The 25,101-nt window shown below is 41.1% G+C and overlaps 2 protein-coding genes and 2 pseudogenes across 3 annotated transcripts; all 4 read left to right on the top strand.

The window, feature by feature from the left end:
* Positions 1 to 4,061: 4,061 nt before the first annotated feature.
* LOC101303502 (37 kDa inner envelope membrane protein, chloroplastic-like) lies at positions 4,062 to 7,280 on the top strand. The gene is made up of 3 exons (XM_004296549.1): positions 4,062 to 4,885; positions 5,245 to 5,551; positions 6,936 to 7,280. Exons 1-3 carry the CDS (start codon positions 4,329 to 4,331, stop codon positions 7,089 to 7,091), a joined length of 1,020 nt encoding a protein of 339 aa, XP_004296597.1. The 5' UTR covers positions 4,062 to 4,328; the 3' UTR covers positions 7,092 to 7,280.
* Positions 7,281 to 14,136: 6,856 nt separating this feature from the next.
* Positions 14,137 to 16,258, top strand: LOC101303028 (calmodulin-like protein 11-like). Of its 2 annotated transcripts, none has more exons than XM_004296548.1 (4): positions 14,137 to 14,319; positions 14,549 to 14,706; positions 14,825 to 14,905; positions 15,859 to 16,258. In XM_004296548.1, the coding sequence occupies exons 1-4, from the start codon at positions 14,244 to 14,246 to the stop codon at positions 15,994 to 15,996; spliced, it is 453 nt and encodes a 150-aa protein (XP_004296596.1). In that variant the 5' UTR covers positions 14,137 to 14,243; the 3' UTR covers positions 15,997 to 16,258. The 2 variants fall into 2 exon arrangements, with proteins under 2 accessions (XP_004296596.1, XP_004296595.1); XM_004296547.1 differs by having other exon boundaries at positions 14,142 to 14,352.
* Positions 16,259 to 21,359: 5,101 nt separating this feature from the next.
* On the top strand, positions 21,360 to 22,338 carry LOC101307199 (annotated as a pseudogene).
* A 105-nt stretch (positions 22,339 to 22,443) lies between these two features.
* LOC101306910 lies at positions 22,444 to 23,697 on the top strand (annotated as a pseudogene).
* Positions 23,698 to 25,101: the final 1,404 nt, after the last annotated feature.

Genomic DNA, 25,101 nt, shown 5'->3' with positions numbered 1-25,101 from the left:
AGTGAGAGCATTGACAAAGTTGATAGAGTACCTGAAGCTTCTTCATAGTGAACCAAAATCAGTTTCTGCAAGAAACCCAGAAAATTGCTTTAGGATGGCAGAGTAGCTTTCTCTCCCAGACATATTCTCTTCTTCGCATCTGGTCTGCATCTGCTTCTTGCTGAGATAGGCAACAAACTCATTCCATATGCTTGTAAGATTACCCAGGCGTTTCATAGAAGGCTTACCTTCTGGTTTCTTCACCTCCATAGATCTAAAACACCGATTTGGATTCATTCCAACATCGGAGACAGATGAGGGTACAAAAAACCTCTCTACAGATCTCTCTTCCATAACAGGATGAAGAAATCAAAAAAAGAAATCAGAGGAAAAGAACTCTGAACAAATTTCTCTTCCACAGAGGAAAGAAGAAATCAGATATAATCAAGAAGAGATATAAAGACAGGCCTTGGATTCCTGCTCTGATACCATGAAGAAAACTGGACACAAAATCTTGTGGAAGTTTTCTGATATATTTCTTGATAAAAAAACAGAAAGATTACAGATCTCTCTTTTTATATAAGAGAGAGATGGAACTGACTGAAAAAACTATACAGTAGAAAGTAAAGTAAAGTAAAGTAAAGTAAAGATGTATAATGAAAAGTAATACTCAATAACCAAAGGACAAAAGACCTCTACTTTCAATAGATGTAGTAAATAACCATGACCGGAAGTAGAGATTGTAAGCTTGACATTTTCTTGCAAGACAAATCCAACTCCGAGCATATAACTCCGAAGCTCCTTAGTTTGATACGCCAAGAGTAAATAACTCAGAAGAAGACAGAAATAATAAAAGTACCAGCCTTGTCTTACATGGATGTCAAAACCGTACGTTTAACGTGTCTGACAGCTACTACCTCACTGACCCAAGTATTACTACAACTCCTGCCACAGCCTGTGGTGGTGTTGAGACAAAAAAAAAATAATGGTCTAGTGAAAAACAGAAAAAGAAAAGGAAAAAAAATATATATATATATATGTATCTCAAAAGTAGGACGTTGCTTCTAGAGTCCCATTACTGTTGGTTGACTTCTAGCCTTCCAGCTTTGTACAAATATTAAAACAAAGCAATGCAATTAAAAGAAGGTGAAGGCAAGTTGAACTAGGTCTCGTTAAGAAATTAAAAGATGAGTCCAAATCAATTACAGCTTAACCGGATCAACTCCAACTCTACTACTCGTGGTGCTGCTATATAAAAGAGAACTCCCGCAGTCAAAAAAAAGGAGGAGAGGAGGCCAATAGGAGGAGGGACAGAAGACGGAGGCAGAAGCAAGCAGCGACAAAAGAAGACAGAAGCGGGCAGAGTCAAACGAAGAAGAGCTAAAGAAGAAGAGGGCATAGAAGAAAGCAGAAGCAACATAGAAGACGAACGGAGAGCATAAGCAGGCAGAAGCAAAGGGAAGGGATCGACAACAACAAAGAAGAAGAAGAAGAAGCCCAAGAAGAAAGGTAAAGAACTACTCCAGCCAGCCTCATTTCGCTTCACTTCTGAGTTTGTCCTCTCATCAAATCCCACACCAACATGCTCAAATGCCAGAAGCCTCGTTTACGGTACCTTTGGTATCAACGAGAGTAAATGCTGCAACAACAAAGCTCGCCTGGAGAAGCTTTACATGCAATCTTCAACCAGGTGCCTCAAAAGGCTCTTCACTGCATTAAAGACGTCACAGTCATGCATCAAAGAAGTGACTCCTCAAGTCGTCTACAACAAATAAAAGCAGTGCAGACGAAGTCTGATATCTCAATGAAGTTGCCCTCGTGTTCACAACAAATGCCAATGCTCCGGATTCAACAAGAGTAAAACTGCGACAAAACTCCTCTGATAAAGTTCCATGAAAACCTCGCCAATGGCTCTTCACTGCAGCAAGGACATCATAGTCATGCACCAAAGAAGTGGCTCCAGTCGTCCTCAACAATAGCAGCGAAGATGAGGTCTGGTACTCCAACGAAGATGTCGCTGATGTACTCACAGCAAATGCCAGCGTGCATACAATTTGCTGCAACTGAAGAAGAAAGGAACAGGCCACAGCAGTCCCAAAAGATGCGTCAAAGCTCCAGCTTCTAGTCTACAACCAGTGCCATGACAACTGCAGCAAGCCAAAACAATCCACGGAAGATGCATCAAAATTCCTGCTTCTTGTGTGGTGGCAGTCAACAAGGCAACAAGCCGCAATAAAGAAAAGAAGACAAGGCATCTGCAAATACATTCGGTGCCGCCATGTTTTGATATCAAGATAACCTCTCAAAGGACCACGTCGGTTTGGTATCGGAGGAGTATTCAAGAACTGCACAGAATAACAAAGGCTTCAGAAGTATGAAGATATGATCGTCAGGAGGTCTTACAATAGAAGCCGCACCCGAAGTCTCAAATACAAGGTCTACAAGGAAGTGTCTACAAGCCTACTGCAAATCTACCTCTTCAAACGGTATCTTAGAGTTTGCGGTGGAGGAAAGTCCAAGACTTGTTGTATTCAAGACCTGCAATTGTTAAAATGTGAAGTTATGTTTAAAGCCTCGAAGCAAAGCAAGACTGCCACCAACTTAATGGCTATTCACGTCTGTAAAGCACTTCGGCAAAAGGACAAATGAAGCAAACGGTGGAGTTGTATGAATATATATGTGGTTAATCAAATGACAAATTGATGATTGATAGTTGAGGTATTGGGATAGCAAATTAGACCTTGAAATTAAAACGTCCAGTATGCTCTTCCTCCACAAAAGACAAAAGTCTTAATCAAGTGTCAATTGGTGACCACAAAGCTATGCGCCTATGCCAACGCAAAATTCAGAAGCATAAAAGGTAGTCAAAGTGAAGGAGCTATTACCCAATGTGCGCTCTCGATCAAGGTGGAGTGCAGAAACGGAGACGGCGCCTCTCCATTTATACAGGAGCAGACCTTTCGAATTTGTCTCCCAATATACTGCAACCCGGTCTCTACCGTCGACATGATAATCACAGAGATATTGTCGAGCTTGTCAAACCGGGAAGACGCCTCTGATGTTCCATTGTTGAATGAAGTTAGCTTTCAGAAGAGTTTGTAGTTCACACTTCACATGATGTCATCAAGGTTACAAGTCCTTGATGGGCCTCCTACAAATGACACGGAAACAAGCCCACTTTACAAATACCCATTGTTGATACAAGTTAGTGTGAAGTCGCAAGGCCCAACTGCAAACCTCCAGCACGACGGGTGCCCATGTTAAATCAATAGGCACTCTACCAAATTGGGTGTCCACAAGAAATACAATTGACGGATTCAAAAATATGTATATTTGTCGACTCAAAAGTCGGTACAAAACCGCATACCCAAATTTTTGAACTGTAATGGTTTGATCCCTACAAAAAGGTATGTAGGCAATCTAGCGACCCACTAGATACAACCACCAATCTCAAATCAAATCCTTAACTCCACCAGTCACAAATCTCAAATCAAATTCTCGACTTCGCCAGTCAAATTCACAAAATCTGAATCTTTGGCTCCACTAGTCAAATTCACCCAAACACTATAAATATCAAATACCCAAACCAAATTCAAGGGCTTTAAACCCTCACAAATATCCCAAACACAAATTCAAAATAAGTGGGTCACCTACCCATTTAAGTCTCAAATGCTGGAACTACATGTGGTTTGATCCCGCAAGGGTATGTAGGCAATCTAGAATCAAATAATCTAGATACAACCGCATCTCAAACACTACTCTTATTCCTAAATCAAAGCCCTCCAATGAGTCATTCACTCATTGGAACTCTACGAGTGGCTTGATCCCCTCCTGGGTACATAGGCAACTCATTCCGAAATTCGGGTGCAGCCGTAAAAATAAACAAACCTACAATGGTTTCTTGATAAATTGAATCAAATGGTGTTCCCTTGTAAGAAGGGATTGTAATTAAGAGACTCATTCTGTTTTAAATGGTCGAACTAAACGTAATTAAAACTCTATTCTATTAATAAATGCGAGTGAAATCATGTTGGGTGACACTTACGCTTCGTGCACATTTTTATCGAACAGGTGGCTATCAATACTCTCTCTCTCTCTTCCTATCTCCCTGTGTAGAACAACCGTTGGTAAGCCACTTCTGTTTGGTAATCCTGTACTTCTTTGATATTTATATGATGGGGTAATCTGAATCCCCATGGTTGTTGCTTGTATGCTCACTTCAGTCTGATTCTGAATCTCCATGTTATCTGAAGCATTTCTTTGATTTTAGTTTCCAGTAATCAGTGGGAAAGAAAGAGTATTTCTTTTGTGGGTTTAATTTTGTGGGTTTTGTTTCCTATTACCATACCATGGCTATTTCAATGCTCTATGGAGCTCAGAATCTGAAACTTGCTTCTGGCATAGCACCAACTGGGTTAGGTTCTGGTGGGAATTTTCAATATGGATCTTTCCCCAAAACGGGTTCTGTTAGTTATGGTAGGAATTCCAAGGCTAGAACTATTGGACCCATATGCAGTGTCTCGTCCTCAAGGCCTGCTTCTCAGCCTAGGTTCATACAGCACAAGCAAGAAGCATTCTGGTTCTATAGGTTCTTATCTATAGTCTATGATCATGTGATAAACCCTGGGCATTGGACTGAGGATATGAGAGACGACGCCCTTGAGCCGGCTGATCTTTATGACAGGAACATGACAGTGGTGGATGTTGGAGGTGGAACTGGGTTCACAACACTGGGGATTGTGAAGCATGTGGATGCCAAAAATGTTACAATTCTTGACCAATCACCACACCAGCTTGCCAAGGCTAAGGAGAAGGAGCCCTTGAAAGATTGCAAGATAATTGAAGGTGATGCCGAGGATCTGCCGTTCCCAACTGATTATGCAGATAGATATGTCTCTGCTGGAAGGTAATATCTATGCTGCTATTACTTTGATGTAATGTAATTCCATTTGAAGGGAGTGCAAGTGAGGATTGAGATTTGTGATATGAAATCGGAATCTGATCTTACTTTGAAACTTTCATTCCTGTTATGCTGCTGTTTTCCTTATTTCAGATTTATCATTGAGGTGAATGAAAGAAATCTAAATTAGTTGTCCTGGCAAATATTTTAACTTTAAAAGAATGGGGAGTGTATTATGCTTTCGGATGGTTGGGTTTCTTAGGGCTTTTCCGAAACAAAGCAAACTGTAATACTATACGTTTTAGGTTTATACAAGTATGTTGGTAACTCTATATCTTATGCATTCTTATGATTTTGTTCCTCAGTATAGAGTATTGGCCGGATCCCCAGTGTGGAATCAAGGAAGCATACAGGGTACTTAAAATAGGAGGAAAAGCCTGTCTTATAGGCCCTGTGTACCCGACCTTCTGGCTGTCTCGTTTTTTCGCAGACACGTGGATGCTCTTCCCAACAGAGGAAGAATACATTGATTGGTTCAAAAAGGCAGGTTTCAAAGATGTTAAACTAAAAAGAATTGGTCCAAAGTGGTACCGTGGAGTTCGCCGGCATGGCCTGATTATGGGTTGCTCTGTGACAGGTGTGAAGCCCTTAACTGGGGATTCCCCTCTTCAGGTACATTATTCTTTATCCCTTAAAGAGGTAAAAACTTAAAGTAATCTCTTTTCTCAGATTAGAAAAGAAAGCTCTTTTATGGCATCTGTATCATTGGTATAGTGTTTGATGAGCAGGTCACATCCAGAGGAGCATCTTGCAATAACTTATTCCTATTAGAGGCTTGCTTGTTATTATTCTCCTAAAATGTTTTTTTGAGGTGGTAACAATCCATTTATTGCTTGTCATTATGCCTTGAAAGAAGAAGCTAGCATGACTTAGTTGACCAGTTCTGTGATTTATTACTCTATAGTTTAGCTGGAAATACTCTCCCTTCGATAATCAGACCAAAAAAAAAAAAAACTCTCCCTTTGAGAAAATTTTGGATAATTTTAGTTCTATAATAACCTGCGAAGGTAGTGGTTGTCACATTTCATTCTTAGAAACTTTGACAGAAGTCGAACTTGATGGTAGGGAGTGTTGGGTAATGGTGGAGATTATGGCAGTTGATTCTGGTGCGAGCAGTGGGTGGCAGTGTTTGTCATTGGGACTTGTGATGACCATTGTAGCGGTCATTTTAGTGATTGTGGTAAGGGTTGCAGTAGTGGCAAAGAGAACTTGTGATGGTGTTGGTGACACTGGGGTGGTCGATGTGGTTCATTGTAAAAACAAGAATAGAAAATAGAAAGCTCCTCCTGTTAAATTGAAACCAATTTAGGAACATTACTGTAGGCTATGCCAGATCAAATCTTGTGATGAAATTTTGTTGTATTTTAAGTTTATTACATATAGGATTGAACAGTGTATCAGTCTTAATTATGCAGAATACATGAACATGTCTTTGAAATTGAACACAGAGAACAAATGCGTTGTCCATGATAGCCTTCTTATTGCACCCTTATATTCTCCTAGTATACTAAGAATGAGAATCTTTTGTGTGTAAGAAAGGACTAGTTCGACATATATATAGGCAGTATAACTATAACACTTCTATCCATGAAGGTTTCAACTGTAACAAGAATTTGAATTCAAACTACAAGCTTATGCAAAAGTAAGTAATATTTACGGCTCTTATTTTATATTCGGATTAATTCATATTAGTATATTAGTGTTTAAGCATGTAAAATGCAGGTCTAAGGCAATGTCCAGTTCTAAAGCAATATTCAGTAAATACCGCGTAAGAATGGAGGTTTTATACAAGTATTTTGTGCCAGAGTAGGTTGGAATACCTGTTTAATGCGAAGTTAGTAGTTAAGTACATTTGAATCAGAAGACGCCCTTTTACACTATGAGTGTTTACACATTGTATCTCAAGGATTAAACACTAGGTCACTTAGGAGGCTTATATTTCCTGCCCTTTGATGCATTCACTTGTCATATTCAATTGATATCTGTTTTGGTGCAGCTTGGTCCAAAGGTTGAGGATGTGAGGAAGCCTGTCAATCGATTTGTGTTTCTTTTCCGGCTCATTCTTGGAGCAACTGCAGGAGCTTACTATGTGCTCGTTCCCATTTACATGTGGATCAAAGATCAAATCGTTCCAAAGGGAAAACCTATCTGAAATGAAAGTTAGAAATGGGAAAGGATTGCTTGCATTCTCATCAATTTTCTGCAGTTTAATCAGTGAAAGTCTAGGCACTGTGGTGGGGATATGGAACTCTACAACATAACTTTGTTAGAACTCTGTTGTCAAGTGACTAAATTGCTCCGTAATGTCGTTTTCCTGGTATAATATTTCAGTTTTCTTTTTCTTGCCGAGTCGGAGGCTATCCATTGCCTTCGTCAGGATTCCTATAGAATTGCACTTGATATGATAAGTTGCATCAGTAGGACGAATTAAGTTTCTTTGGGTGCCAGAGATGTATGGACCTAAAACTGATATATCTAAATCAACTGTCAAGATTCTTGTATGAAATAACCGCAAACATATCGAACAAGTTTATACAATTGTAAATGGAACATGTAAAATTTATATGGAACAAGTTAAGCATATAGAAATTTATAGTACAAAGCAGCCAAACAACTATAGTTAATATGTAACATGATTCTATCGTCACATTAGAATCTCACAAGCACCTGGAGCTTTGAACTATGGATTAATTCACTATCACTATCTCCATCCCATTCTGGGTGTTTGCTAACACCAAATGGCCGAAGACCGTTTGGAACGCAACTGGAATTGCAATTTACAATCAGCATGACTGGTTATATATTATGCCAACAATTTCGAGTTAAAATTGAGTTGTAGCTCTTCATGCTTCGTGAAGGTGGGTACGTAGCAAAGAGTTTAGTTATTCACTAGCTAGAAAAAAAAGGCTAGGGCAGTTTCTGTTTTATTTCTTCTACTATTGACCAAACTTTTATCCAACAAGGGAAAAATTGGAAAACAGAGTAAGATTAGTTTAGTCATTTTCTATTGATCCCTACATATAAATCTGATGAGATGTATTTTTTACACAATCAATCAAATACAAGATGTAGACTCTTGCTCTCCTGCGTTTTACTTCCTTCTTGTTCATTTTAATTCAATAAAACCATGCTAGCTTTCACACATATGTTTGCTATGGGTTCACAGAGTCTCACCCTTTTTATAACAATGACACTTTAAATGTAGAATCTACGTTGCCTAGCTAGCAATGAATTTTGATATCTTTATACTCTTACAAAACCTTCAAACATTGAGAGCCGGACAACATGATGTATTTTGATGTCTAGATGACTCGCTGGTCCAAAGTGCCTAGAGTCGTTGGAAATTTTCTAGAAAATATGGACCGTGACACTAAGGCTGCCGAATTTTCAATTGCTAGAAGTATAAGGGCGTCTTGACCCGTCCGTCAAGACCCGCCTATACCTGCTTAGGACCCGTGTAGGGACCGCCTAGACCTACGTAGGGACAGCCTAGACCCGCCAAAGGGCTAGCGAGACCCGTCTAGGGTCGCTAATGGGCCGCCTTGACCCGTCATGGGCAGCCAATGGGCCATTTTGACCCACCTTGACCCTCGTAGACCAGCGTAGGGACCACCTAGACCTTCTTAGGGGTCGCCTAGACCTGTCTAGGGCCGCTAAGGGGTGGTCTTGACCCGCCAAGGGCCGTCTAGACCCGCCTAGACCTGCTTAGACCCTACGAGACCCACTTAGGGCCGTTAAGGGGCTGTCTTGACCTGCCAAGGCACCTCTTTGATCCACCTAGACCCATGTAAAGACCATCTAAACTCGCTTAGGGGCCGCTTAGACCTGCCAAGGTGCAACTGAGACCCGCCTTGACCTGTTAAGGGACTGCCTTAACCCTCCTAGACCCTTTGAAGGACCACCTAGAGCGGCCACTAAAAGGCAGTCTTGACCCCCAAGGGTCGCCAATAGGTCACTTTGACCTACCAAGGGACCGCCTTGATCCACCTAGACCCACGTAGGAACAATCTTGACCCGCTTAGGGGCCGCCTAGACACACCTAGACCCGCCTTGGGCCGCCTTGACCCGTCGAGGGCGGCCAAGGGGCCACTTTGACCGTCCTTTACCTACCAACGGACTGTCTTGACCCTCCTAGACCTGCGTATGGACCATCTAGCTAGACCCGTTAAGGGGCTGTTTAGACTCGCCAATGGGCTGTCGAGACCCGCCTAGGGCGGTTAATGAGCCGCCTTGACCCTCCTTGACCTGCCAAGAGGCCGCCTTTGACCTAGCTTGACCTGCCAAGGGATCCGCCTAGGGCCGCTAATGGGCCGCCTTGACAGGCTGAGGGCAGCTAAGAAGCCGCCTTTGACCCACCTTTACCGACCAAGGGACCGCCTTAACCGTCCTGAAACCCATTTAGGGACCACCTAGACCCGCTTAGAGCATCTCTAACAAGAGAATTAAAACTTTTTGTCAAATTTCAAATTTGACTGCTGACATGGTATTTGACATTTTACAAGATTTTAACTCCAACCAACTAGTCAAAAAAATTATAATTTTATAATAATTTGTAAATCATTTTATTAAAACACGCACCCCTCTTATCCTTATCCTCCTCCTCCTCTCTCATTAGTCAAAAAAATCTCCTCTCACACCTTTTCTTCTGCTCTCGATCACCTTCTTTCTTTCATTTTTTCTAGCTTATCTCTTGTCCTACAAGTCCCTCCGATCCTCCATAGACAAGGCCGTCAAGAAGCTCAAGACCAAAGAATGAATCTTCTTACTAGGTGTAGGTATGTTTGATCAACCTAAATTTGGAATTATCTCCTCATTCACTGACAACGATTTTGATCCTTTTACCAACAATCCTCTTCTTCCCTCGAACTCGATCTGCTTTCTTCAAATAACCATTTGATTATTTGGGTATTGATGCTATTGCTCTTTCTATATCAAAATTGCAGATCAGCAAGTCTTGATTTGGGTTTTGTGTAGGAAAGAAACAGAGAGATGAGAATGAAAGAGGAGAGAAGAGAAAGAAATCATAAAAAAATTAAATGACTTTAAGCTCAGCCTGGGTCAAATTTGACAAGATGAATCAAAGTTGTCATCCAGGTGGAATTGACAATTCTGTTGGAGTTGATTCAAAGTTGTCAATTGTTGCCGTTGGAGCCTCCATGGTGGTTTTGACTCTATGGTTGGAGTTGCTCTTAGGGGCTATCTAGACCCACCAAGGTCTGTCGATACACGTCTAGGGCATTAAAGGGATGCCGAGACTCACTGAGGGCCGCCAAGGGGGCGCCTTGACTCGCCTAGGTCCGTTAAGACCCGCCTCGGTTTGCTTAGGAACCGCATAGGGACCGTCTAGACCTGCTTAGGAACAGCCTAGACCCGCCTTACTTGCCAAGGGACCGCCTTAACCGTCTTGAAACCCTTTTAGGGACCACCTAGACCCGCTTAGGGGCCACCTAGACACACCAAGGGTCTGCCGAAACATGTCTAGGGTGCCAAGGGGATGCTGAGACCCACTTAGGGCCGCCAAGGGGGCACCTTTACTTGCCTAGGTCAGTTAAGACCAGCCTAGGCTTGCTTAGGAACCGCGTAGTGACCGCCTAGACCCGCCAAATGGCTGCCGAGATCCGCTTATGACCGCTAATGGGCCGTCTTGACCGGCCGAGGGCCGCCAAGGGGCCGCTTTGACCCGCTTTGACCTGCCAAGGGACCGCCTAGACCCTAGTAGACCTGCGTAGGGACCACCTAGACCCAAGGCTGCCTAGACCTACCTAGGGTCGCTAAGGGGCAGTCTTGACCTGCCAAGGGCCGCTTAGACCCGCCAAGGGGCTGTCACGACCCGCCTTGGGCCGTTAATGAGCCACCTTAACCCGCCAAGGGACTGTTTTGACCCCCTTTGACCAGTCTTGACTTACCAAGGGACCGCCTTAACCGTCCTAGACCTGTTTAGGGACCACCTAGACCCGCCAAGGGGCTATTGATACATGTCTAGGGCTGCCGAGGGGACGCCTTGACCCACCTAAGGCCGTTAAGACCCCCTATACCTGCTTAAGACCAGCGTAAGGACCGCTTAGACCCACTTAGGGATAGCCTAGACCTGCCAAAGGGATGCCGAGACCTGCCTAGGGTCGCTAAAGGGCTTCTTTGGCCCACCTTGCAATTGACTTGCCAATGGACCGCCTTGACCTTCGTAGACCCGCGTAAGGACCAACTAGACCTTTTTAGGGGCCGCTCAGGGGTTGTCTTGACCCGCCAAGGCCTACCAAGGGGTCGCTTTGAACTGCTAAGGGATCGTCTTAATCCACCTAGACCCGCGTAGGGACCATCTAGACCCACTTAGGGGCTGTTTATACCCTCTAAGGGGCTGCCGAGATCAGCCTATGACCACTAATGAATCGCCTTGACCCGTCGAGGGCCGCCAAGATGCCGTTTTTACCCGTCTTGACCTGCTAAGAGACCGCCTTAACCCTACTAAAACCACGTAGGGACCACCTAGACCCGCTTAGGGATCGCCTAGACCCGCTTACGGACAGCCTAGACCCGCCTAGGGCCGCTAATGGGCCGCCTTAGGCCGCTAATGGGCTGTCTTGACCCCCCGCAGGCCGTCAAAGGGGCACTTTGGCCCGCCTTGACCTGCCAATGGATCACCTAGATCTTCGTAGACCCGCTTAGGGACCACTTAGACTCGCTTAGGGGTCACCTAGACCTGCTTAGGGTCGCTAAGGAGCAGTCTTGACTCGCCGAGGACCGCTAAGGGGCCGCTTTGACCTGTTAAGGGACTGTTTTAACTCACCTAGACCAGCTTAGGGCCGCTTAGACTTGCCAAGGGACTGCCATGACCCACCTTGGGCCGCTAATAGGCCGCCTTGAATCGTTGAGGGCCGCCAAGGGGCCGCTTTGACCCACCTTGATCTGCCAAGGGACAACCTTGAACCTCCTAGACCCGCTTAGGGGTTGTCTAGACCTGTCTAGGGCCGCTAAGGGGTGGTCTTGACCCATAAAGGGTCGCCAAGGGGCCGCTTTGACTTGCCAAGGGACCGCCTTGATCCACCTAAACTCGTGTTGGGACAATTTAGACCTGCTTAGTGAGCCGTCGAGGGTCACTAAGGGACCGTTTTGACACGCCTTGACGTGCCATAGGACCGCCTTAACCCTCCTAGACCCACGTAGGGACCACCTAGACCCATTTAGGGCTACCTAGACTCGCTAAGGGTCTGCCGATACAAGTCTATGACTGCCAAGGAGATGCCGAGACCCACTTAGGGCCGCTAAAGGGGCACCTTGACCCGCCTAGGGCCGTTAAGACCCGCCTAGACCTACTTAGAACAAGCGTAGGGACCGCCTAGATCCACCTAGGAACCGCGTAAGGACCGCTTGGACCCACTTAAGACCTGTGTAGGGACCGCCTAGACCCGCTTAGGGACAATCTAGACCCACCAAAAGGCTATTGAGACCCGCTTAAGGCCACTACTAGGCCGCCTTGACCCGTCGAGGGCCGCTTTGACCTGCCACAGGACCGCCTTGACCCACCTAGACCCACGTAGGGACCACCTACACCCGCTTAGGGGCCGCTTAGACCCGCCAATGCTATGCGGAGGCACCTGATCTGGTTTGGGAGAACTGGGATCCGGGTGATGTTTTTGATGGAGGAACGAATCATCCTAGTGGGATTGGTGACCCGAGGTGGTATGGGTGGCTAGCGAACACGTGTTTTCTTTTGCCAAATCTGGTGCCGTCTCTTTTGGGGGGTAGATCTAGTGGAGGGTGGTCTTCCTTCTGGGTCATCTACGTGCTTCGACATGGCAGGGGTTGAAACCTTGTTTGGAGGCGTCGAATCTGGATTTTTTTGGTGGAGTCGGGACTCCGGTCCCAACGCCGGTGAAAATGACTTGTTTGTTGGCGTTAGTAGACCTATTTAGGGTTTGCATGGTGAAAACGACAACTGCCTTCCAATGGAGATACCAGCGGCGGTGGACATGTGGAAAGAGGGGCTGAGGTTTATGTTCCTGATGTTGGAGGTGGTGTAGAATCGCTGACGGAGGCATGCAGGTCAGCGGTGAAATTTTCATGGTTGTGGGAAAGAAAGATGATCAAATGGGCCTAAGTGGGCTTAGGCCTGTTAGGGTTTCTCAGCTTAAGCTGAAAGTCCAAAGTTGTGGGACTTTTTTGATGTTGTGGGTTTGGTTGGATTGGGTCTTTGTGGCCCAAAACCCGATCTATTTTTGATCAGGGACAATGTCTCGTTTTCCCCTTGGTTGTTACCATTTATCTTTGCTTCTAAGGAAGTGGGGTACTGAACTAGTGAGCTTGTACTTTTGATTGTTGGAGACCTAGTGTAGCTAAGTGTTTAGTAGTCATAGGGAGTAATTCTTATATGACGTGTCTTTTCAGATGGTTATTCCTTGTACTGTTTGTCTTTTCAGGAGTAATTCTTATACCCCTTGGTTGTTAAATTGGGAGATTTGTCCTTTGCAGTTTGCGAAGTCCTGTTGGTCCTTTTTCTTCTTCTTCTAAAGGGCAAAACATGCTGCAGCTACCATATAAGCGCGTTGAAAATACCAAGTATTATTTGAATAAAATTAAAGACGAAGAAGAAGAAGATACACGAGTAACAGGACAGCTCTGCTTGCTCTTTGGTCATCTGTAGCTCTCTTAATCTCTCTCTCTCTCTCTCTCTCTCTCTCTCCCTCACCCCTCGTGCAAGCAACGCAGCGTGCTTCTTGGGGTTGAAAATGTGATGTGGGAAGCAATTTACACAGCTCCCTGAACCCTTTTTAGGTCTATACTCTCTTTTTGAATGCCCTTTGTCTCCTAAACATCAAACCTTCACAGCTGTCTTTTTAGTGTCCTCGATCAATTATATACTATTCACGAGCATTTACAGTAAAGCATGGAGATATATGAAGGTTTCTGAAGAGGAAAATTTAATGAACCTTTTAACTAAAGTCCATGTAGAAACTAGAAAAACAAAGGGGAAAGGTCGTGTTTGAATATATGATTCTTTTCTTTTCAATAAAGCCATGACTGTAACAACAAACTCCAGTCATGCATACGAGCCTTGAAGTTTGACTGGTTCTTATTTTACTAGATGGGAAACAAAACTATTGTTTGTTTATTAGATGATAAACAGAATGTGCTAGACTTTGCTCAATCACCCTATTGGACTACTACATAAACCCAGCTAAGATTGAGCTATACTCAACTCAACATTCTCTCTCCCTCTCTCTCTCTCTCTCTCTCTCTCACGAGACTTTTGTAAGGTTTTGAGTGTTCTTGAGGTTTTATTCAGGGGATTTTTATTCAAACATTTACCATGGCAGAGGTACTAAGTGAAGAACAGATTGTTGAATTCAAAGAGGCATTTTGTCTATTTGATAAGGATGGAGACGGTGAGTTTCATACTACTATGTCCTCAATTCTTGGTTAGTACTATTCTATAGCTGTTGTATGTGTTCTTCTTGTATAGTTCATGTTCTCAGATTTAGGAGTGTACCCAGAAACAGAGGAAAAACTTTAAAAACGGTATTTAGGAGTAGTTTCACTTATGTTATATGATTCTCATTCTGTTTAGATGCATTTTCATGAAATGGGGATTGAATATGAATGTTGAATATGCAGGTTGCATAACTATTGAAGAATTGGCTACAGTTATTCGGTCACTGGATCAAAATCCAACAGAGGAGGAACTTCAGGACATGATAAGTGAGGTTGATGCTGATGGAAATGGGACCATAGAGTTTGCCGAGTTCTTGAACTTGATGGCAAACAAAATGAAGGTAGGTATTTGTGTATGCATGGCTTTTTAATTGTAGTTAAAGGTATAAACAGAGACTTAACCTTAATTAAAATTTCATGTAAATGTCCTTAATCTGTTTCTTTATGTATATATTACAGGAAACTGATGCAGAGGAGGAGCTCAAAGAGGCCTTCAAGGTATTTGACAAGGATCAGAATGGATATATATCAGCTAATGAGGTAGAAAAACAGTTTATTTCATGAATTCCATAGAATAGAAAATGGGTTTTACACTCTATATCATTTTATTGTCTGCCCTTGGTTAATTAGGATGCACTTGCCATAACAGTCTGTTTCCAAACATTAGTTTACACACACTTGCTTATGTTTCTATTTTTGTGTCAATTTTGTTTAGAGAACATGTTCTTTATCTTGTCTGAAATAATTGAATTCTTGCTCATAGTGTTGCACCAGATCGCATGATCACCACCACAACAACATGGTTTTCCATGGAAACTCTAATCCAGAAAGATTTTCCGACTTTTTTCTGTATCATGTTCCGACTCTTCAAATCATGTTTGTTTAATAAAGTTTCATATTACCGAGTCACGTAACGAGAGAGATTGACATATTATTGTATAAAATCCCGGTAGCTAGCAAACAAGATATATACATTCTTTTTATTTGGACCACAAGAATCAAATTAATATGAAGAAGGAACAAGCTATCTTGAGCTGGTGAGCACTGAACATAGATGATAAGATCAGCAATTCAGAATTAGTGATGGTTTCATTGCACTGACAATAAATGTGTAGCATCATAGCATTGATTGTTAGGATTTTGCCAGCATGGAATCAAAGGATAACACCCAGAAAAATATTAAGGGAATCAAATGTAGCTTGAAGCAACACTAATATATACTTTGCTTAGTTTAAAATTGTCATACATGGATAGTCGTGAAATCATTCTCAATATTTAATCAGGGTTAATCTCATTCTCCTTTTTAACCCTGCAAGTTTTTATATGCATGAGTATCCATCCGTATCTTGATTCCCTGTACCTCTCCAATGCAATGAACATCAACAATTCTTAGTTGACAGTGTTTTATCTTGTTTTCCCTATTGATCTTTTAGTGCAAACAGAATCTAACACATTACAAATCTATGTTTGTTTGTGCTGCCTACTCTCTTCAGCTGAGGCATGTAATGATCAATCTAGGCGAAAAATTGACGGACGAAGAAGTCGAGCAGATGATCAAAGAGGCCGATTTGGACGGCGATGGTCAAGTAAACTATGACGAATTTGTGAAGATGATGATGACCATTGGATGATACAATAGTACTCAGAAGAAAATCCTCATTCAGATTCATTCTATTCCATCCTCATTTGCTCCACAAGGAATAAAAACATGTAAACGATGCCAATGATGTACCAAAAGTGTAGCAGGGCTTGACTAGTAGTACGTACCCTTTTGATCTGTTCAAGTCATTCAATTCCATTGTATTCTTTTCCTTCAAGTAATATATCATTGTGTGTTTTTTGATTCAAAACCAGAGCTCCCAATGTAACTGAAGTTTCTTCTGTAGTAACTGGAAAATGAAAAAAATAATAATAATAAGTAACTGGTAGCTACCATCATATCCACTAAATATTCCATTATTTCTTCTATTTTCTTGGGAACTATTTTAGTTTATCTTCCAACTCTGATTGGGGGTAATTACTTGATTTGAAGTTTCTCCAACTTTTTGTTCAAGTCAGACTTTGACCAAAGATTAATGGTTGGATATGTTATGTATTCTTTCTTAGAATTTCAACTTCTGTTAAGCTGTTACTTTCCAATGACCTCCTTAATTTTCCTATTCTTATGTCTTTCTTGGAAGTTCAACCTTTCATACTATCCTGAAACCGTGTGGATGTAGAAACTACATTGCAACCTTTCCTTGTCAAGCATCATCTTTTGACTAGGATAATATTTCAGAATCATGTTTTATTCCAGTCTTTGCTCACCAAAACACTTTGTGATTTCATAGCTGTAACAACCGGCCAGTTTGGAATGTAGAAACTTGAAAGCATTGGTTGACAAGAAGAAGCACAGTACCGTATTTAACTTTGAAATTTTAACTATTATCCTCATTTTTCATATGAATACAAATGATCAAAGTTTTTAAGAAGAAACACAATTCCCTGAACAATATGCAATTAAGACTTGGAACTACAACACAAAAGATAATACCAGTTGACAACGAAGTAAAGAATGAAAGAAAAGAATATATGAAAGAACACACAAAATGGACTTTCATATCTTGCACAAGCTTTTATACTCACTCAACATCATAACCAACCAAAAATAGATCAAAACTACATTTCCCAGAAAACTCCAAAACCAAACAAAGAGCAAACAAAGATCAAAGATCTTAAGAAGACCTTTAATTGATCACAGTGGCACAACACAAGCAGTTGGAAAAGAGAGAAGGACGGTGTCTGCGCTTCTCTTTACCTTTTGGTGAAGTTGTAGTAGCTTTTTTTGAAAGTGAGCCACCCAGAATCTTCATTGAATTTTCAGCAGGAGAATGGTTCTCACGTATGTGTTTTTCAACAACATTGTTTTCTTCCTCTTTCTTCAGAAATCCAAGAAATGGAGTCTCTGACTCCTCTGACTCGCTTCGTTCCAATGTAATCACTTTCTCACCTTGGCTTGGTAAGCTTTCTATCTCAGCCTTATCCTGAAACAACAATGGAGTACTATCTGATTCTTCAGCCCTTGCTTCACTTTTGAGGTCAAGGCTAAAGCTCGGGGATTTTTGTATCTGAGCATGAACAATATTCAAGTTATCAGGATCAGATTCAGTGCTCACTGTGCTGGACCTCCCCACAGTTTCTTGTGTTTCAGAACCGGAACTTACAGATACAGGTGAGGTTTCAACTTCAGCAAAAGTTTTAGATTCTTCTGATGCTGCTACTTCGGCTTGATGTGCTTCATTCTGTTGTGTAACTTGTTGGCCAAGCATCTCAGCTTCCAAATTATTCATGGAGACTAATGCTTCAGCTATCCAGCTTGTAAAATCAATTGTTGGATTTTCAGTAGCAAGAAAATCACCAGAATTATCTTTCTTCAATTCTGTGATCGAGTCATTGATGCTTGGAACAGTCTCTTTTCCATTTACAGTATTTTCTTCTGGAGGCAAACAATCCTGTTCTGTTCTTTCTGTTTCTTCCATTTCAATGGCAAGTTCTGTTCTATCCCCTCTTTCTTGAACAGTTCTGTTCGCTACTGATTCCTCTTCCTTGTGGCTGAGATGTTGAATGGTTAGCTCTGGTGAAATGATTCCAAGTTCCGGAACCACCTCAAGTTTCCGTTCTGATTCCTGGTAGCACTGATCCTCAGTAGCCTCATGTTGATCATTGAGATGCCTGAGAACTAGGTTACCACCCTCAACAAACTTTGGCTCCTCGGTTTGACAAACCTTGTTGCGTAAAGGATTGATCATACTTACCGTTTCACTCTTCTCATGTGTAGGCTCAACCATTTTAGCTTCACTTGATTTGTCACAGTCAGGTTCTGATTCCATCCTTAACGGTAGACAAGGTTGGATTTGATTGGTGCAATGCTTTTTGTCTCCATTTTCCAACACTTTTCCTGGTAGTCTAATTTCTTCTTCAAGGACTATGCATTTATCCTTAGGTTCAGGAACTTCAAGATGAGAGCTACTCAGTAGAAGGGCTTCTGGTTCTGCCTTTGGGTTATCAATTAAATTCACCTCAGTTGGATGATCCACATTGCACTTATATTCTAAGCCAACATGATCATACGATGATGTTAGTGTTTTGTTGCTGAATCCAGTCTCAACTTTTTCTACATCCTTGGTTTCAGACTGATTTTCCGAGGACTTCAGTAGTTCTTCACTTGCCTTTTGCTTCAGTGATAGGGCATCCCCTTTTGCTTGCAATGCTGGATCAGAACTAGAATCAGCACTGAGTTCCGTGCCTTTGATTGTCTCAGTGTCTAAGACATGACCATACGCCTCGAAATCAGAAGTAGAACTTGTTCTTAGACAGTCCTTACTCCCTAGTAACAATCCACTTCCAAACTCTACAGATTCATGATCAGCAGGAATTGAAACCAACTCCTGTTGATTTGACTCAAAACTCTTATACTCTTTAGCTTCTAGATCCTGTGGTGCAGATATTGTACCATCTTCCTCATCATCTGTCAGAAGTATTGCATAAAAATATATCATGGTGGTTTCTTTATGTAAATAGACAATGACATTACTGATACTGAAGCGGAATAAAATTGAAGGATGTAATGAAGCACCATTCAAAGACTATTACTTGTACTAAGACATAATCATCAAGATAACATTTACAGCATACCTTTCTTCAAACAGTCCTGCTTATCAAGCTGGTATCGCATTGTTCCTGCTTGTATCACATATTCCTTGTTATTTTGCTCTATTGGCTCTTTATGTCCTGAATCACTCGATAACATAACCGGTTGAACTTTACCGTCTTCTTCCCTTACTTCAGTTGATTCCATTGTATATTGTGGAAATTCACCAAGAGGAGAAACTTCACTATCTTCTTGCTCTATGGATAAGTCAAAAATTAAGGTATAAGTAGTCCATGATTCGCAAATATAGACTAATTAATTTAGATATCAACCCATATTAGAGAAAGGTTAACCTTTTGTTCTTGATGTCTGGTTTTCAATGCAAGGGTCCTCTATCATCTCTCGATCATCAGTAGCCGAGTATGCAACTTTTTCATGTAAACCTTTTTCTTCAACTTCAGCTACTATTTCGTTTTCTTCATTTGTATCATTTTTCGGAGTACTGTCTAGCAAAGATGTTTGGCAAGCTTCAGCTGTAACGTTTTCTTTAGGTTCTAGATCATCTGATCTGGATATTATCCCATCTTCCTCATCCTCTTCAAGATCTGTGGACAACTTAAAACTTATGATAGAAGTAGTCCATGATCCATAAATATAGACTGATCAATTCAGATATCGACTAATTCCCATTTTAGAGAAATGCTAACCTTTTGTACTTGATGTCAGGTTGTCGATGCAGAGATCCTCTATCATATTTCGATCATCAGTAGCCGAGTATGCAACTTTTTCATAGAAATCATTTCCTTCATATTCAGCTCCTATTTGACTCTCTTCATTTCTGTCAATTTCCCGAGTACTATCTAGCAATGATGCTTTGCAAGCTTCAACTGGCATGCTTTCTTTAGGTTCTAGACCATCTGAAGTGGATATTGTCCCATCTTCCTCATCTTCTGTGAAGTTAATTAATATCATGTAAATGTGGTGGCTTCTTCTCTAGTTTCTTTTATTTGTACACTCGAACAGAACGAACTTAATAAAGTACCAAGAGTTTGTTCAAAGACTGAGACATATATATATAGCAAAAAAATATTGTACAATGGAAACATGGAGCATGAGGTTAGCATAAACATACCTTTCTTGAAAGAATCATGCTTCTCAAGCTGGTATTGCATTGTTCCTTGTAGCTCACTTTCCTCCATATTTCTCTCTATCGGCTTCTCTAGTCCTGGATTATTCACTGAAGTATCTGGTTGCAGTTTAATGTCTCTTTCCTCTGCTTCAGCTGATTCCATTGTAACTTTTGGAGTTTCACCTAGAGGATGAACTTCAGCATTTTGGTGCTCTATGGACATGCCAAATATTAAGCTCAAAAGTCATCAGTGACAACAAATATATGCAATTTGACTAATTTCAATAACATAGATATACACATGACCCAATCTAGGAAAATATGCTAACCTTCTATACTTGATGTCTGGTTTTCGACGCAAGGATCTCCTATTCTCTTTGGATCATCAGAAGCTAATTTGGCAATTTTTTCATGAAAATATTTCCCTTCAACTTCAGGTACTAACTGATGTTCTTCAATTGTACCATTTTCATGAGTATTATCTACCAAAGATGTCTTGCAATTTTCCACTGTTGTGTTCTCTTCGTCTACATCAGATTGCATTGGCAATGTAAATTGTTCATGATTCTTGTAATCAAATAAATCAAAACACTAATCTAACTGGTTCAAAAACTTCAAATCACCATACCTTTCAAACCTGATGTGTTGTTGTTACCCATCTCATTTCCCATGTTCAAATTTCCAAACCCTGCAGAATAAATCCAAGATCAAAGAGAGTATTAAGAAAACTCAACTCTTTCTGATAGCAGTATATGAAAGAAAAGGGTACCAAAATCCAAGTCTAATACCATTGAGATGATGATGATGATGATGATGCAGTTATAAATCATTTAACACCAGCTTTCTTTATGCTTGCATGACAGGGTGTAAGTGTGTAACAGTACTTGATTATAATGGTAGTGTTGGATACTCATTGGTTTTGCTTCAAGCAGAAGACTCATTTGGGCCATCTCATCTGTCAGCCAAATCGATACATGAGTACCTAAAATTGAAAATCTGAGACTTAAAAAGTTCATGGGACATTGATAACGGAACAAAGGTCGTGGTCTGTTGTGCAAGATGAAGTGGATGTTGCCTTTTGGTGACCTGCCCTTATGATTATAATGTGCGCCAAATTATAAACTACTGGTATTCCTGCTCCAAAGGCTAGGCAATATCTAGGTCAAGGTCACGCTAACCAAGCCTTTTCGAGCAAGAAGCCATTTCTATAATGTGCGCGGCGCAGACAACTTATTATGAGGCATTTGAATGGCATTGTATATGGAAAGTGTGTTGCAGAAATCCAGGATAGACGGGGGTACATCATGCGGCTTGGTGTTGTTCTTTCTAGAGACACACCTGTGTTACTAACTCTTACTATATGAGCATCAAGTTGATCCATCTGAAAGAAAACCTTGGGAACTTAAACATCAATAATCTAATGTGTGGAGAGCGAAGATTATTTGCTTGATTAAAGAACAGTTTGTTAGATAAATCTTACTCATAAAAAAGGGTACCTAGTGGAGGATGGAGTATTTTGACGAGGCGTTGATTATAGTATATCTACTTAGGAGGATCTCCTTGAGGTGAACTAAAAGAAAAAAAATCCTAACATAGTACCTAGACTACTGTCCTATTGCATTTTTGGTACCTTGACTTTCAAAACTACCCCCGTAAGGCCGTGACACACTGATACCTGCATTAAAACAATGCGTCTCCGTTTGGTACTTCGGTCCATTGACTCCATTCTACAGTAAACTTTCCATAAGTTGCATGTATTTTAGGGGTAAACCAGATCACAAAACACTTCCCTCATAAGAACACAAATTTTACAACTAATCCACAAATATCATCCTCCAAATCTCAACATTCATGAGGCTTAATAAAGGGCTGCATGTAGATTGATTTCCCTCCTAAGTTCATGTAGTCATAATGGTTCGATACTTCAAAGGGAATACGGATGAAATTAAAAGCAAAATGTTCAGTGGCAGCAAGACAAAAGTTCATGACAAAATTTGTAGCAGCTGCAGTGACAATTGTTGTAGTAGCAATTCCAGAAGGTCTGCCATTGGCTGTGACTCACTCTTGCTTATTCCATGAAGAGAATGATGGATGATTATGCAAGGGTACGGAAGCTCTCTACTTGTAAGACCATGGGGTCTGCTACAAGCCTACAAGCCTACAACAATATGCACAGATAAAACATGCACTCTAACCATGAACCGTACCAGATGACAGTGATTAAGTTTTGCTGTGGAAAAAGAAGCTTATCATCTGTTTCTCCTTGTGTTCTCAACTTGATCTAAGAGGGGTTAGGCCAACTGAATAGGCTATTCTATCATGGACGGTTCATAATATGTATATGGATATGAAGTGGTGAAGAGTTGTAGCATTCTCCATGTTGAGGCCTTCAATTCAAAGAAGAAACATAGTAGAGTTTTGATTAAGAGGAAGGCGGATAATACAGTCCAAGTACAATTTAAATTGTACACATTGCTAGCAATGATGCATCAGGAATTGTTAAGTATATATATGGACTAGAATGATAAAAGGAAGTTTGAGCACATAAAGAAGTTCCGGCAGAGGAGCAAGTTGACGTAAACCATAAAGTTTTGCTAAAGGAAGATAGATTGACCCTATTAGGACTTGTAGGTCTTAAAGATCCATGTTGTTCAGATGAAGAAAGCAGGTGAAGACTGTCGATATGCAGGTCTGACCATCAGAATGATCACTGGTGGAATTCTTGTCACTACAAAAGCCCCAGCCACATAATGTGGAATACTTGAGCTGGTCAGGAAAGCACGGACCAGTCATAGAAGGTGTCGAATTTCACAACTACACTCCAGAACAGAGAATGGAGAAGGTTGAGGCAGTATGTGTAATGGCAAGGTCTTCTCCTTTTGATAAGCTTCTGATGGTACAATGCTTGAAGCAGCAAGGTCATGTAGTTGCAGTGACAGGTGATAGAACCTATGATGCAGCATCATTGAAAGAAGCTGATATAGGACTTTCTATGTGGATTCAAGGCATGGAAGTTTCTAAAGAGAGCTCGGATATTGTGATCATGGATGATAACTTTGCTTCAGTTGCTACAGTTTTGATGTGGGGTAGATGTGTGTACAATAATATCCAGAAGTTCATCCAATTCCATCTCACCATCAACTTTGCAGGTCTTTGTGATGATCAACTTTGTAGCAGCAGTTTCAGCAAGTTGAGTCCCATCAACAGCAGTTCTGTGATTGTGGGTAAACTTGATCATGGACACACTTGGAGCTCTTGCACTTGCCACGGAAAAAACAAACCAATGAACTCATAGAGAAGGTATTCTACCAGGCATTGTACCAGGTAAGTGAGGTAACAGTGCTCTTGATATTACAATTCCAGGGGAAAGCAATCTTCAGTGTCGGTGATAAGGTGAAGGGCACATTGATCTTCAACACTTTTGTGCTTCGCCAGGTCTTCAATGAGTTTAATGCCAGGAAGCTAGAGAAGAAGAATTTCTTTAAAATACAGACCAACGAGTTGTTTATGGGAATCACTGCAGCAAAAATGGGGTATATGCATTGGCATAGCACCCATGTCCTGTTCCAGTAAAACCTTCACCCATGTCCTGTTCCAGAAAAACCTTTGCTCAGTTATCGGCAGATGAAAAAACATCAGGCTGAAACCATAAATCTTTCTATTCTTAAATGTTATTGTAGTTTTAATCTTATGATGTAGCATATACAAGAATTAGTGTGATTTAACCTTTATCTATGTTCAACTTTCATTGCATATTCTTTCCTCTCTCCAGCAATCTTTGGTGTAATATATATACACTATTTTTCTCCCAAGAACAGTTAATAACATGATCTAGACATCTTTCTCTCTATAAGTTTCAGCTACCAAATAACTGAAAGATTTTGTGAACCCTTTTCTGATAATTTGGATATTTTTCATAGAATGTACATGCTTTCCTGTACTCCCTGCCACCTCTATGATTCCATTGATTCGTGTTCCCCTTCATCACTATGATGTGCCTAGACCAAAATTTCTTTTTTTGAAGGTTTAATGAGCTAAGCTGGTGCAGTGTTTTGTTTCTGGGGTCTGGAACCTCCAGTTTACCGAAATGTAAAATTCAATATCAAGATCTCACATATTGATTCTATAATATAATTTCACACTATGACTTCTCTTATATTTTGATCTATAAAAGTCTACAATTCCATATGTTATAAATACACATGTTCATAAGTTTTTTCTATTATGGGTTTGACAAGAAGTAAAAAATAAATAAGCACAGAGCTGTTTGAAGAAAGGCTAAGATTTTGGTAAAGTAAAATGCTTTTAGTCTCAGTAGGTATTGATATTTAGAGTTTTTTTCACCAACAGTCCCTCAACTCTGGTGCATCTACCAATGTGATACCCCAACTCTTAATCGTACCAATGTGATACCCAGACTCTAGTATTACTATCATCGAAGTACTTCCGTCTGTTTTTTTCAACCTCCCCGTTATCTTTATGACGTGGCAAATACGTGGGGCCCACAAGGAGGGGTAAACATGAAATTTTACCAAAGCAAACCTAATCTGGTCTTCTGATTATCTGGCCCTCATATATATAGATCTTCCATTATGTTTCTGGGCCGTTTTGCACTTTTGCTAGCATATCAGAGTGGAGACAGAGCAAAAGTCTCCAAAAAAGTCAGAATATTTCAACTTTCTTCAAATCGAATCTCGAATAGTTGATAGCATCTTCGATGGCGAAGATGTGGAGAATGTTTAGGGATATGGTCAGCCACCAAAAGTAAGTTTCTTTACTAGTAGTGAAACGACAATCCCACAAAATCACACACTTGAACCTGGGTTTTGACATGGGGAATTCCTTGACATGGTGTGCGAATGGTGTGAAAAACAAATTGGGTTAGTACGTGGAGTTGGAGTTGATAATAAAGAATGAAGCATAATTGCATAAAGCCAAATAGATTTCTGTGTTTGTCATTTTATATTGATCTTGTTT

The sequence above is a fragment of the Fragaria vesca genome, linkage group LG4 (genome assembly GCF_000184155.1).
Source record: "Fragaria vesca subsp. vesca linkage group LG4, FraVesHawaii_1.0, whole genome shotgun sequence".
Lineage (NCBI taxonomy): Eukaryota > Viridiplantae > Streptophyta > Magnoliopsida > Rosales > Rosaceae > Fragaria > Fragaria vesca.
Note: the sequence above shows the minus strand (reverse complement) of the source record. Positions and strands in the feature narration are given on the sequence as shown.